Source organism: Pithys albifrons, chromosome 18, assembly GCF_047495875.1.
Source record: "Pithys albifrons albifrons isolate INPA30051 chromosome 18, PitAlb_v1, whole genome shotgun sequence".
Lineage (NCBI taxonomy): Eukaryota > Metazoa > Chordata > Aves > Passeriformes > Thamnophilidae > Pithys > Pithys albifrons.
In genome coordinates, this window is record NC_092475.1 from 14,137,008 (window position 1) to 14,150,390 (window position 13,383).

Consider the following 13,383-nt stretch of genomic DNA (forward strand, 5'->3'; position numbering starts at 1 on the left):
TGGAGCTACTGAACTCCACATGGGCAACCAGGGAATGAAGAACTGGCTGGAGAGCTGGTCTAATCAATTGGCCTTTTATCTACAAAATCCCCGGAGATTTAATTCATTCAGGCTAAATTAAGTAATCTAAAAGCTAAATGTGTGCTCTGGAATAATCATGGAGTGGAGAGGGATGACCCTGCCTGAGTGTGAACCAGCACATCCACACACCAGGCTCTAAGTGAGCTGGGATGAATCATGTCCCCAAGGGACTATCACTCTCCGTGGACTAGAGCTGAGTGGGATGATTAGTTCGGATTAGCTGTCTAGTCTTTAGATCCCTGAAGTCAGGATGGAGCCTCAGCTGGGCTGTGCAAATGGCAAGAACAGAAGCAAAGGTGGGTTCAATGGGCAAGCAAAGTTGGCTGCCAGGGCTGTGCTGTGATGCAGCAAACAAGGGCAAAGCCCCCAGGGATGGGACAAAATCGTAACAAAGCTGCTGGCACACAAGTGTTACAGGTGAAAATAAGTGTTAGAGTAGCTTAAAAAATAACAGTGACTTGAAATAATTGGTGAACATTCAATCCAATGTCAGGAAGTTTGGAACAATTACACAGGGAATTCACGCTCAGGCTGTAACCTGATGGGTGTTTTTCTGCAGCTGCTTTGCCAGTGACAACGTAACAGAAGGGTAACAACACCCTACCTTTTGTCTTCCTAAAGAGCTGAAGAGAGTGTGAATTTTAGAAAAGTCACTGAATGCATTTTTTCTGCCAGATAAACAACTGCTGCTGGTTGTGTAAAGGGATTTACAATGTCTCCAGCTGGAGTTTGGTAATGACCTACTCTCCCTCCAGTAACTTCTCATGGACCTCAGCACCTGAAAGCACACACGACTGTAAACATCTCCTGCCCAGCTTGTCAGGCTGGGCTCCTTCGGGGTTGGTGGGGAGAGGCAGAGACTTCCAGGAGTCAGTTACCTCACCCTGCAGCAGACACCTGAAACAGGTCCGATGAAAGGAGCCTTGGGAGCGCTTTATCTCTGCCCACGGAGCAGCAGGAGCTCAGACTGCCAGGCAGGGACAAAGGCTCACCATGCAGACATCTAAAATTAGATGAGAGCTGTCCTGTCCCTGCTGTCTGGCAAAGAGATAAACGGCTATAATTGGCACTGCACAGGCTGATTGGCCAACTCAGGATGTGGGAATGGCAGCAGCCCGTTTTCGCCAGCTAAAAGCAGGGATCTTATCTGGAAGTGCTGTCTGCACACCTTCTGCAATCAGCAGAGAAAGACAAGGGGAAAATTCCCTCTGGCTGAACACAGCTCCAAGTGCCACTTCCAATCCAATGTCCCTGGGCAGCTCTGCTCTGGCTGCATTAGGCAATAAATACTTCATTCCTGCATCCCACTGCAGATGTTCTTGGAGCTCAGCAAACACAAGTGCCTTGCCTGGGTTTTCCACAGAATGTACCTGCTGCTTCCTCTTCACGCACACATGGAGGGCACCCTGCCAACCTGTTTCCTGATAGTTCTTGGAGAGCACTCACAGGGGAACATGAGAAGCCAGATTTGCTTTCCTCCCCCTCTTTATTTCAGTCTGAAACCCACATCTTCCACCACAAAACGTCACGGTGCTCCAAGATACTTCTCTACAGGCATTTCTGGAAGGCACTGCATAGCAGAGTTCCACGGTGTGCAACTCACTGGCCAGATGCACACAGCCAGCACAGCTGGGTGAGAAAAGTCCCAGTCTGAGTTCCTGCACCAGAGTCAAATCCCCCCATTTTTTGTCCAAGGTTCCCAACCATGGTGTTATGGAATCTTCTGCACACAGAGGGCACACAAATTCCTTGTTTCATCTTTTCCATCTGTTTGTCAAGGCTCTCTCAAATCAGAGGACAGGAGTCATCACACAGGGCACTGGGCACCAGTTGGCAGCACCAAGCCAAATGATCCAACCACAAGTGATGGGAGGGGAGGCAGGAACCCCCTGCCCTGCTACCCCTGCCCAGCACTGTGCCCTGCACACAGGTTCTCTCCTGTTGCAACTTCGAGGTCCCAACCACCTCTGTGCCATGCAGGGAAGCCAATGTGTGGCCATGGATCTGTCATAGTGGCCCTCCAAGGTCCAGTGCTGAGCTACTCAGGAGAGGGACCACAGAGTGCCCCTCCCTCAGCTGCTGCCCTGGACTGAACATGGGAAAAAGCACTTTTAGACTCTCCTTCCTTCCCTCCTTCCAAAGGGAACACACAGAAATGGAACTGGGCATTGTAATATCAGTGGGTCTGGCTACCAGCAGGAAGAGGGCACACAGGGCAGGATGTGGGACAATGAGTAAATCTGCATAAGATGTCTGGTTTTGACAGGATGTGGAGCAGCCCAAGAGCTGCAGGTGGGATAAGGAATGAAGGAGCCCAGCCCACTCTTTCAGTCTGTGACACAGTCAGTAATGAAGGCTCTGCACGTGCAGGACTCCTCACTCCTGAAAGAAGCAGGAAGGTCTCACCTGCTGGGAGCTGCAGCAGCTTCCCAACAGGATCCAGGCTCAGCAGCATGTGCAGGACCCTCCCCCGTGAACACACCTGCACAAGGCAGCGAGAACAGGACAGTAGACATTGCTGGTTTCTGCATTAGTGTGCAGGGAAGTGTTCCCATTAATCTGCCCACTTGACCTGAACTTGCTGGCTCCTCTCAGCACATCACACCTGGAGCAGCCCCTAAAATGCAATGGCAGAAGGTGGAATGATACTCCTGTGAGCTCCTTCTGTGCATTCCCAGTGGAAGCATGAGGCCCAACCATCTCTTCTGTCCCACAAATGAGCAGAGCAAGCTGCTCAGCAGGTTGAATGACTGTAAGCAAAACAAGTACTCCCTCAACATGTTCAGCAACTTCAGGAAGAACACATGTAGGATGCACAGGACAGCCCCAAAGACCTGAAGAGGGGGCAGTGGTAAAAAAAAACCCTCAGCAGAGGAGTCTGGGAAGGATCACGAGACTGTTAATGTGCCCCATCACAGTGCAGGAGGTCAGGCACCCATGGGTGACAGTCCCTTTGTAGGCAGGTGAAAGGTGGGCACTGCACAAGCAACAGAGCCCACTGCTCACTGGTGCTGAGCCTCAGGGTCTGTCCTATGTCCTTGCCAAGCTTCCCAGATTCCCATGGAAGCTTCTGACCTTTCCTTGACTCCTCAGGAGAACACAGAGAGTGCTGAGGGCCAGGCTGTGCAGACCAGGCATCCAGAAGATGGAGATACTGCTCCCTAGGGCACAGCACAGGAGAACCATCACCCTGAGATCTGGAAGGGTGTTCATCCAGCCCTGGGTACCCAAAGGCCCAGGCAAGTTGGACACAGTCCAGGTCAGTGGCAAGAACAAGTCACAGGGTCATTGCAGCCTCTTCAGGGAAAAGAACAAAGAAGCCTTGATTAGAGTTTATTAATCAGGGAGACAACAAAGCAGAGCAGATGTGAAGAGGCAGATGGGGAGGGCACTAGGAAATCTTCATGCTCTCAGGCACAGGGTGGGATTGTTGGGGTGTCCTGTGCAGAGCCAGGAGTTGGACTTGATGATCCCTCTGTGTCCCTTCCAACTCAGCATATTCTATGATTCTGATTTCAAATTAGCTGCCACTAGCATCCTCCAAGAAAAAAATCCCATGTACTCAGTCAAACCCCTGAGTTTGACTGCACTGGGGCCTGAGATGATCACTGTATTTGTGGCACAACTCTCTTGGCAGAAAAGTTAGAAAGACACAGCAGTTTCTAGGTATTTACTTGAACCTTTACAATTCCCTTCACCAGGACTTTCACGTTCCTGGAAGACGCACAGTCAGGCTTTGGAGCTCTATGAATTGTTCAGCACCCCTGCAGAGGGGATCAGCCAACCTCTCCAAATGCTCAAGTACTTCAGCACATCCCTGGGCTGTGGACAGAGAATTGCTCAGGATTAAACCAGTCCCACAGAAACATTGAAGTAGCAGAAAGTGGAAAAACATGAGCAGGGCACAGGGTCAGACTCCCACTGCTCCTCAGAGCGGTGCCAGGAGTGGCACTGGCACATCACAAGGACCATACCTGCAGAACCAATCCCCTCCCGGCTGATGCTCACCCTCCCATGGCTTTGCTGCTCTTCATCTATTCCACATTCATCTGATTTAAAGCTCTGCTGGAAAAATTTGCTCTTAACCTCCAGCTTTCATTTCCCTCACTTGCCAAGCCAGGGGCACGGTGAGGGAGACAGGACAGTGGTTACTCCAACTGCCAGGTCAGGAGCAGCAGTTCTGATCCAAGGGCTTGGTGGGGCAGAGGAACAGCTGAAAATGTCACTTTGTGGAAGGAGAGGATCCAAGTCACAAATCTGGGAAGTGGTAATTGCACTTTAACAAGGTTTAAGCAGTGGACAGCACAGGAAATGCAGGGACCATCCAGGATGCCCACGCAGGGACCATCCAGGATACCCAGGCAGGTACTGTACAGGATGCCCATGCAGGGACCGTACAGGATGCCCATGCAGGGACCATCCAGGATGCCCATGCAGGGACCGTACAGGATGCCCATGCAGGGACCATCCAGGATGCCCATGCAGGGACCGTACAGGATGCCCATGCAGGGTCTGTACAGGATGCCCATGCAGGGACCATCCAGGATGCCCATGCAGGGACTGTACAGGATGCCCATGCAGGGACCGTACAGGATGCCCATGCAGGGACCATCCATGATGCCCATGCAGGGTCTGTACAGGATGCCCATGCAGGGACTGTACAGGATGCCCATGCAGGGACCGTACAGGATGCCCATGCAGGGACCATCCAGGATGCCCATGCAGGGACCGTACAGGATGCCCATGCAGGGACCATCCAGGATGCCCACACAGGTACCATCCAGGATACCCATGCAGGGACCGTACAGGATGCCCACACAGGTACCATCCAGGATGCCCACGCAGGTACTATCCAGGATGCCCATGCAGGGACCATCCAGGATACCCATGCAGGGACCATCCAGGATGCCCATGCAGGGACCATCCAGGATGCCCATGCAGGGACCGTACAGGATGCCCATGCAGGGACCGTCCAGGATGCCCATGCAGGGACCATCCAGGATGCCCATGCAGGGACCATCCATGATGCCCATGCAGGGACCGTACAGGATGCCCATGCAGGGACTGTACAGGATGCCCATGCAGGGACTGTACAGGATGCCCATGCTCTCAGCACTTCAGTGCGTTAAAGATGCAGGAAAAATAGTTCAATGCCCAAAGGTGGTGTGAGCACAGCAGCAGAGATGGCACAGAACAACATTTAACCACTCAAAATAGAGAGTGGGCATCAAAGGGTAGTAGATGACTCCTCCCTACTCCAAAATATCTCAAGAAAATCAGCCTGAAGCAAGAGAATTCCCAAGTTTGACCCTGTGAGGCGAAACATGCTCCTGCTCTCCCCCTGGTGCAAAGACAGGAGAGAAGGAAGGGAAGACACTGAGTGCTGGCCCTTCTGCTCACAGACAGCAAGCCAAGATCCAGATGAAATCTTAAATCCTCCCTAGGGGCTCGTGGCTCTTCATTTTACAATACCTGGGAAAGCTGGGGGAGTAAGCACTTTGGAATAACCAGAGATGACTAAATTCTGTATATGAGACAGGAGGTCAGGTTGGATGATAAAGGGCTTTACAAGGTTCCTTCCAGAAGAAATGCACATGCATATGTTCACTTAATATACAGAAAGTGCCCTTCAAACAAATGGTCTGAGACCACTTTTCTAAAACTCAGCAGCATAAACAAATAACTGTCCATAAGCAAAATACTCTCAATCATTCTCTCAGGAAAACCTTGAAAATGGGAAAAGATGGGCTTTGATTTTGGTTCAAATCCCTCTGTTCTGCTGCCCTGGAGCAGTGCTGTGGGTAAGAATCACTCACCTGCCAATCACTGCTGCTGGAACACTCGCAGGGCACAGATTTTGCTACTGGAAATGTATTTTCTTTCAAGGACTTTAAATTCAGGCTGTAAAGAAAGATGCCTTATATAAGATACTGGCAATGGCACCTTTCCATCTCACCTTTGGAAAGTAAAGAGGGCTTGCATTAGAATCATGGAATGGTTTGGGCTGGAAGGGACCTTAAAGCCCACCCAGTGCCACCCCTGCCATGGGCAGGAACACCTCCCACCAGCCCAGGGTGCTCCAAGCCCTGTCCAGCCAGGCCTTGGACACTCCCAGGGATGGGGCAGCCACAGCTGCTCTGGGCACCTGTGCCAGGGCCTGCCCACCCTCCCAGGGAGGAATTTCTCCCTAATACCCAGTCTCATATTGTACATTCAAATCCTGTCTCTGGGTAACTAATGACTGGGAAGCAAACTCTTCCCTGGCCCTGTGCAGCCTCCATTGGATTTCTCCTCTCTAACAAATTACTTTTTTAATTCAGAGAGAGTTTCTGCCTTACCAGGCCCTACACACCCAAACACACCCCACTGCTGGCCCAGCCCAAGCAGGGGCTGGAAGGCATTTCATGGCCCAGGCAGGGCTGGCATTACAGGTCTTTATTCTCACCCTAATAAAAGGAGCAAAGGCAGATGCTAATGAGGGCATGTGGCACCATCATTTGTGGAGCCTCCTGCCCATAAACACAGGGAAGGGTTCCATGTTGACCACACAGTTGTCCCACATTCAGAGTACAAAGGGCATTGTCACCTCCAGACCAGTTGTCCCATGAATTCCAGCAGCTCCCTGGTTTCACCACAGCTGGACATGGTCTCCCAGGCTGGATGGTGGTGCACTCCCAGTCCTGTGTTCCCATGGCATGGATAACGTGGGTCCAGGTTTAAATTACATAGCAGGAAAGGGGTTAAAGTTTAAATAACTGTTTTGTATATGAATTAATGTATGTAGCTTTGAGCCAAAATATCTACCATTAATTTTTCCACCTATTTCAGGAGCAGTAAGATACACAAAGCAAAGTTTATTTTGGTACTTGGTATACTTCACTCTCATTAAAAATAAATTAATCAGCAAATTCCTACACAGCTCAGCCTTCTTTTATGTAAATACAAGCCAGCTGTAATGAATTACAAGGTGTTATTATCTCACACACACTGTATAATACTTCACACATAAGAGGTTTCTCTGCTTAGCTCAGCTTTCAACAAAAGCATCTTAAATAAACTACAAGCAAGTTGTTTGGGCTGTAATGTTTTCACAGAGAAGGGATACACCTCACACAGAGAGGGGCTCTTTACATGACTCATTTTATAACAAGTTAAACTGAGGAAGTTAGCCTTGGAAAGAAAATAACAAAATGCCTGTTTTATACACAGAAAGCTCCCTAAGAGAAGATTTAAAAAAAAAAAGGCAAGGCAGCGTTTGGGAGACTCTATTCTGCATCCCACTGCTCTTTGCATGGAGGAGGGAGGGCAAATATTCCCAACACACTATGAAGAAAGCAGATTGAGAAGGAAGAACAGTCACAGCCAGGCACAGTCACACTTTCACCAGATTAAGGATTACATTCACAAATTAAGGATTATCACCTTCAACGTCTGTTTAATACTTTTATTAGGAATAAACCCTGATTTTACAGGGCGTATTCTTATCAAAAGCACACAGGGCACAGAAAACAAACACACAGCAGTTCTACCCAGACTGACATTTATTATTGACTTGGATTTTGGACAGGAGAGAAATGAAAACTGGTCTTGCCACTGACCTGGAAACAGCCTGGTGAACCATCCACCCATGCAGAGCACCTCAGCCTCTGCTCACCTCATCAGCTCCTGCTCCCCTAACTACTGTGTTGGCATCATTGGCCTGCACAGCCATAGAAAGTTTTCTCTGGCCTTGATGGGTCTTGTTAAAAAGCCCTGGACCACTGTTGTGGAGAAAGGAGGATGGCAGAGTCCTGTCCCATGGACACAAACTGGGATGTTCTTTTCAGGAAGAAATTCCTAGAGCACAACTTCACAGAGAACGTGGAAGTATCAGCAAGACAGACTGAAACATCAAGTACTGAGGCAGCTGTTAGTGCCAGTCCAGCCACAATTTGGGCTTTAATCTCCCTAAGATGGCCAGAGACACAGAGGATTGCTGGGGACCATGCATTTTTCTTTACATTCTCTCATTCTTGTGCAACAGAGCAGAGTTTCTAGAAAGGATTTTCACAGAAAACCCTTCAGAATCTGTTAAAGCAATTCTTAACTCCACTAAAGCAAAGATGGACCATTCCATCTCAGTATCAGGCTTTTAAAATATATACTTAACATCTAATATGCAAAGCTCAGACTTGCATTGACAACCACTGAGGGAGCAGAGGACACCACTGTGTCTCTGGGTAGCAGCTCTTTAAACGAGGCAAAGGACAGAAATGTCATCTTGAGAGAACTCTAACTCATGGTGAATACCTGATTTCCTAAAGACAGAAGGCAGCTCTGTCCCTTTGACAGCCAGGGCCTCTCTGGGCCATAAAAAGGACAGAGGTTCTCAAACCAAGGAGGATTTATTTGCGGGTGAAGGTTCAGAGGAGTATGGCTGTCCAGGTTGCTACTGAGGCACCACGGATGGGATAGCTAATGAAACACTTCCTTTCCAATCACAGATTTTCCTTCCTCAGCCCACAGCCTCAGCCCAGTCCCACTTCAGGCAATGCTTCCCAAGCTGTTCCAACGTGGATCTCAGAGTCCTTCGTCGTTGTACACCGGGGAGAGGGGCTTGAGGATGCTGCGGGCGTCGCTCTCCACCAGCGGCCGCCAGTTCACCTCACCTGTGAGCAGCAGGTCCTCCCCACTCAGCGCGTCCAGGTGCTGCACCTGCAAGCACAGCAAGTCACTGTCAGGGCTGCCACCACCCACTCAAGGCTCTAAAGAACTATACAAACATGTTTCTCTCCAGAAAGCAAGCACAATGGGGAGATTTTGGCCTCCTTTGCCATTTACGTGAGGGAGACCTAAAAAGATCACTTCCAACTGCCACACCTTGAGTGTTGTGTTCAGTTCTGGGCCCCTCAGTTCAGGCAAGAGATTGAGGGGCTGGAGCGGGGCCAGAGAAGAGCAACGAGGCTGGAGAAGGGACTGGATGTGGCTCTGAGTGTCCTCTGAAACACCTCCAGGGACAGAGAATCCAACATGTCTTGATCCAACCCTACTGTGATCACCAGCCCAGGGCACTCTGTGCCCTGGGCTGGTGATCACAGTGGGGTTGGATCAAGGGTTGATGATCTCCGAGGTCTCTTCCAACCCAACTGAGAAGAGCAACGAGGCTGGAGAAGGGACTGGAGCACAAGTGCTGTGGGGAGAGGCTGAGGGAGCTGGGGGTGTTCAGCCTGGAGAAGAGGAGGCTCAGAGGTGACCTCAGCACTGTCTGGAACTGCCTGAAGGGAAGTTCTGGCCAGGTGGGGGTTGGTCTCTTCTCCCAGGCACTCAGCAATAGGACAAGGGGGCACAATGGGCTCAAGCTCTGCCAGGGGAGGTTTAGGTTGGATATCAGAAGCAAATTCTTTGCAGAGAGAGTGCTCAGGCATTGGAATGGGCTCCCCAGAGAAGGGGTGGATTCCCCATCCCTGGAGGTTTTTAAGATGAGACTGGATGTGGCACTGAGTGCCATGATCTGGTAATCAAAGTGGGGCTGGATCAAGGGTTGGACTTGATGATCTTGGAGGTCTTTTCCAACCCAATTGATTCTATGATTCTATGACATGACCTGAGGGAACAGCCTGGAGTTGTGTCAGGGCAGGGTTGAGTTGGATATTAGAAAGAGATTCTTCCCCCAGAGGGTGGTGGGCACTGACCAGACTCCCCAGGGCAGTGGGCACTGCCCCAAGGCTGGCAGAACTCCAGGAAGGTTTGGATGATCCTCTGGGGCACAGGGTGGGACTTTTGGGGATGGTCCTGTGCAGGGCCTGGAGTTGGATTCGATGACCCTTGTGGATCTCTTCCACCTTGGATGTTCTGTGATTGTGTGACCACAAAGCACCATGGAAAGGCTTGGGAGATAAGGATCTGCAGATGCTCTGGAGTCACCTGCATCAGGCTCTCCCCTGACGCCTTGGCTAATGCTTCCTCAGCATTTGGCACCAGGGCACAGAGCAGCCACCCAGAGCTACCCTGAGTCACTTTATCTCCCTGGCACTTCTGCAGGTGACACTGCCCAGATCATCACCCCATGGAGGGCTCTCATCAAATGGGCCTCACATAGACTGAGGTTTTTCACTATAGAGAACAGCTGGGATTTATCACAAAAAAGCACAGGAGCTGGAGGAGATGAACACAGAATGAACACTCATCCTCACAATACAAGAAATCCCAGAATAGTTTGGGTTGGAGGGGACCTTAAAGCCCATCCTGTTCCACACCTTCCACTAGCCCAGGTTGCTCCAAGCACCATCCAACCTGGCCTTGGACATCCCCAGGGATGTAGCAGCCACAGCTTTTTCGGGTAAAATACTTGGGATCTAATGAAATGTTAAGGTGCAATGTAAGCAGAATAAAAAACCTTCTCATCATACAGCATAGGGTTAACTTGCTGCCACAGGACAGTATAAATACAGAGAGGGGTAAAAAAAAAAGGAAAAAGTCCCTCAAGGTGAAAGCAAAACCCACCAGGTCTGGCTCAGGAAGGCTGGGAGAGCTGAGCAGGGGCACAGTGCACATGGTGTCCTCTCAGCATATTCTTCTCTGCCATCCACTGACAGGCATTGATAAAGAAGGATTCAGAAGAAATTGTGGGGAAGACCAAGTACACAATGTTCTGGGCTCAAAGGGTAATTGGACAAGGAGTTTCTCAGCAGAGGAATGAATGCATCAATGGCCACAGAGAGTCACATGGAAAAGCCACCTAAGCCCAAGGTCCTGTTCCTGACAGTCACCACCAGCAATTCCCCAGGAGGAGTTAGATACATGTACACAATGCTATTTTCCTGATTTATTTCCCTCCCTCTCAAATCTGTTCATTCGGGGATTTTGAGTCAGAAGCAGCTGTTGTGGATTTAATAGCCCTGGACTCTGTTACACAAACCTTGCCAGTGGCTTTGGAATCCATGTGCAATGGCAGTGCTCTAACCAACTGTGGCAATGTCCTATCCCCATGTTCCTGTGTCACTGAACACCTTTCCTTGCTCACTTGTCTTCAGGATTTTCCAGAGCTTTCTCCAATTCTTTCTCAGGTGTTATTTTGGACAGAGAATTCTACTCTTTGCTAGTAAAGGAGCTGTTTCACTGTCACTGTTATTGCCCCTCTCTGAGCCTTCTTCACTTCAGGTGTTGTGCCTTGATGCTCAGCACCCAAACCAGACACATTATTCAAGCTCATACAGCTACCATGGATGTAAAAAGTGGCAAGACAGCACCATTTTATTCTCTGCTTCTTAACAGTTCTGAGCATTTGCTTTACATTGTTCTAAACACTACAGAGTTCTGAGCTGAAGTTCTGATAATACAATTGTAATCTCAAGGCCTCATTCTTGTGTGGTAGAAGTTCAGAGCTCATTGATATATGTTTGTGAAGCTGGGAATGTTCTCCTCAAGTGTGCCACTTGTCTGCAGGAATGACCTCTCAGCACAAAACCTGTGCTGATTCCTCCCCAATGTGCCACATTTTTCTGCCTGATCACTCTTTCCTATTCAACTGCTGACTGAATCTGGGATTTGCTTGAATATACAGAAGTGCAACAAATTCCCCATCTGGCAGGAAACTGTTCCAAGTGACACACTTCTTTTATGTGTTTGCTCCCTGCAAACTTTCCTACAGACCCACTGATGTTAAACATCAGCCACTCTCAGCATTATATTAAGCCAGTCCCTCCTGAGAGCCCTCTGGCATTCCCAAAGTGTCCTCAGTCCTTTAGGAAGCTCAGCCCTTTATTCCCCATGCCATTTTCTCAGGTACACACTGAAATACTGTCTCTCTAAACCTCCATCTGATCCTGAGTACAGTATTGGAAACACTATGGAGAATGATGTTGGGGAAGTTCTGGTCCTCAATGCCTTGTCTAACAACCTACACTCTTCCCCCAAAACCTCTCTCATCCCTTTTCTTTGGTGCCCAACTGGACTATATCCCACCAACACTCCTAGAAATCTGGTTCACAACCTTCTTCAGGGTTAAGAGGACAAACACTGCTCAATATTGTCCCCTCCAGGTAATACCTGAAACAGAAATAATTCTGGACAACAAAACTTTTTACTTCCCCCAAAGATCATCAAAAACTTTCAAGCTCTGTGTGCTATTTCACTATGAAGAAGATCCCAACTCCACAACAACAATTATAATCTATAAATTACAGCCCATTTCTGACAATTTTTCAAGCCCCTCCATAACACAGGTTGGGAAAGAGATGAGAAGGATTGTCTTTGATATTCCATGAGCTTCTCTGCAGCCATTTTTCATCAAACTGTAAAAATGATCTCTGCTCTCTGACGAACAGGACAGGATTCCAAGGAATGGCCTGAAGTTGTGTCAGGGGAGGGTTGGGTTGGATCTCAGGAAAAGGCTCTTCCCCCAGAGGGTGGTGGGCACTGACCAGGCTCCCCAGGGCAGTGGGCACGGCCCTAAGGCTGCCAGAGCTCCAGGAGTGTTTGTACAACTCTGAAGGACAGGGTGGGATTGTTGGGGTGTCTGTGCAGGGCCAGAAGCTGGACTGGATGGTCCTTGTGGGTCCCTTCCAGCTCAGGACAGTCTATGATTCTACAATAAATATAATCCAGATTTTATATTTTTACCTTTTTCTCCTTAGAAATGATCACTGAATATTAAAATCAGATTTATTTATGGGAACTGAGCTCCACATGCAAGCAATCAAAGCAAGTGTTCAGTGAACCCAGGCAGGGGCTGAGGAGGGGCCTCCCTGCGTACCTGTTTGCGCACGTACTCCACCAGCAGCTCCAGGTGCCGAGGGTCATCACAGTTCCTGTTAAAGAGGTTCCTCCACAGAGCTGCGGCCAGAACATGGTCATCAGACAAGATTCCCTAAAGGAAGGACACGGGGGGATTAAAATTGCACGTGATGTCCTAGTTGAGCAGCTGGGATCAGTTTCTCCCTGTGTGGGTGTGCCCAAAGCTGTGCATTCTAAACCCTCTGTGCCATTGCCCAGCAACTGTTCCCAATGGCCCATTGGCAGCAGCTGCCCAGGGCACAGCTGAGCCCTCAGGCTGGGAGCTGGCTGGGAAAGAAGCCTGGCAGAGGAGCTGGGAGAACTGCCCTGCAGGGAGTCCTTGGCACCTCCACACCCACCTGAGGGCTCAGCTCTGCCCATGGGCCAGAGTCAGATCCCGCAGTGTGGAACTCCCTGCCCTGGGGGAGGAACTGGGGGCTCCCACCCGCACCTCAGGGGAGAGAATCTGGGGGTTTGGAACTTGGGGAACCACTCATTGGATCCAGAGGAGGAGCAGACCCTGGCCAGGAGGAGCCCCCCACTCTCCAC

General features: G+C 49.7%; 1 protein-coding gene across 2 annotated transcripts in view; it reads right to left on the reverse strand.

Annotated features, from left to right (window-relative positions):
* Positions 1-7,511: 7,511 nt before the first annotated feature.
* The window catches only part of UQCC1 (ubiquinol-cytochrome c reductase complex assembly factor 1), a 54,486-nt gene continuing 48,614 nt past the window's right edge, over positions 7,512-13,383 (reverse strand). For both annotated transcript variants that reach the window (XM_071572651.1, XM_071572652.1), the window contains 2 exons: positions 12,815-12,928; positions 7,512-8,775 (listed from right to left, as the gene is read on the reverse strand). In XM_071572651.1, the coding sequence (XP_071428752.1) occupies positions 8,641-8,775; positions 12,815-12,928 (249 nt within the window). In that variant the 3' untranslated portion in view covers positions 7,512-8,640. The remainder of the gene's footprint in view (positions 8,776-12,814; positions 12,929-13,383) is intronic.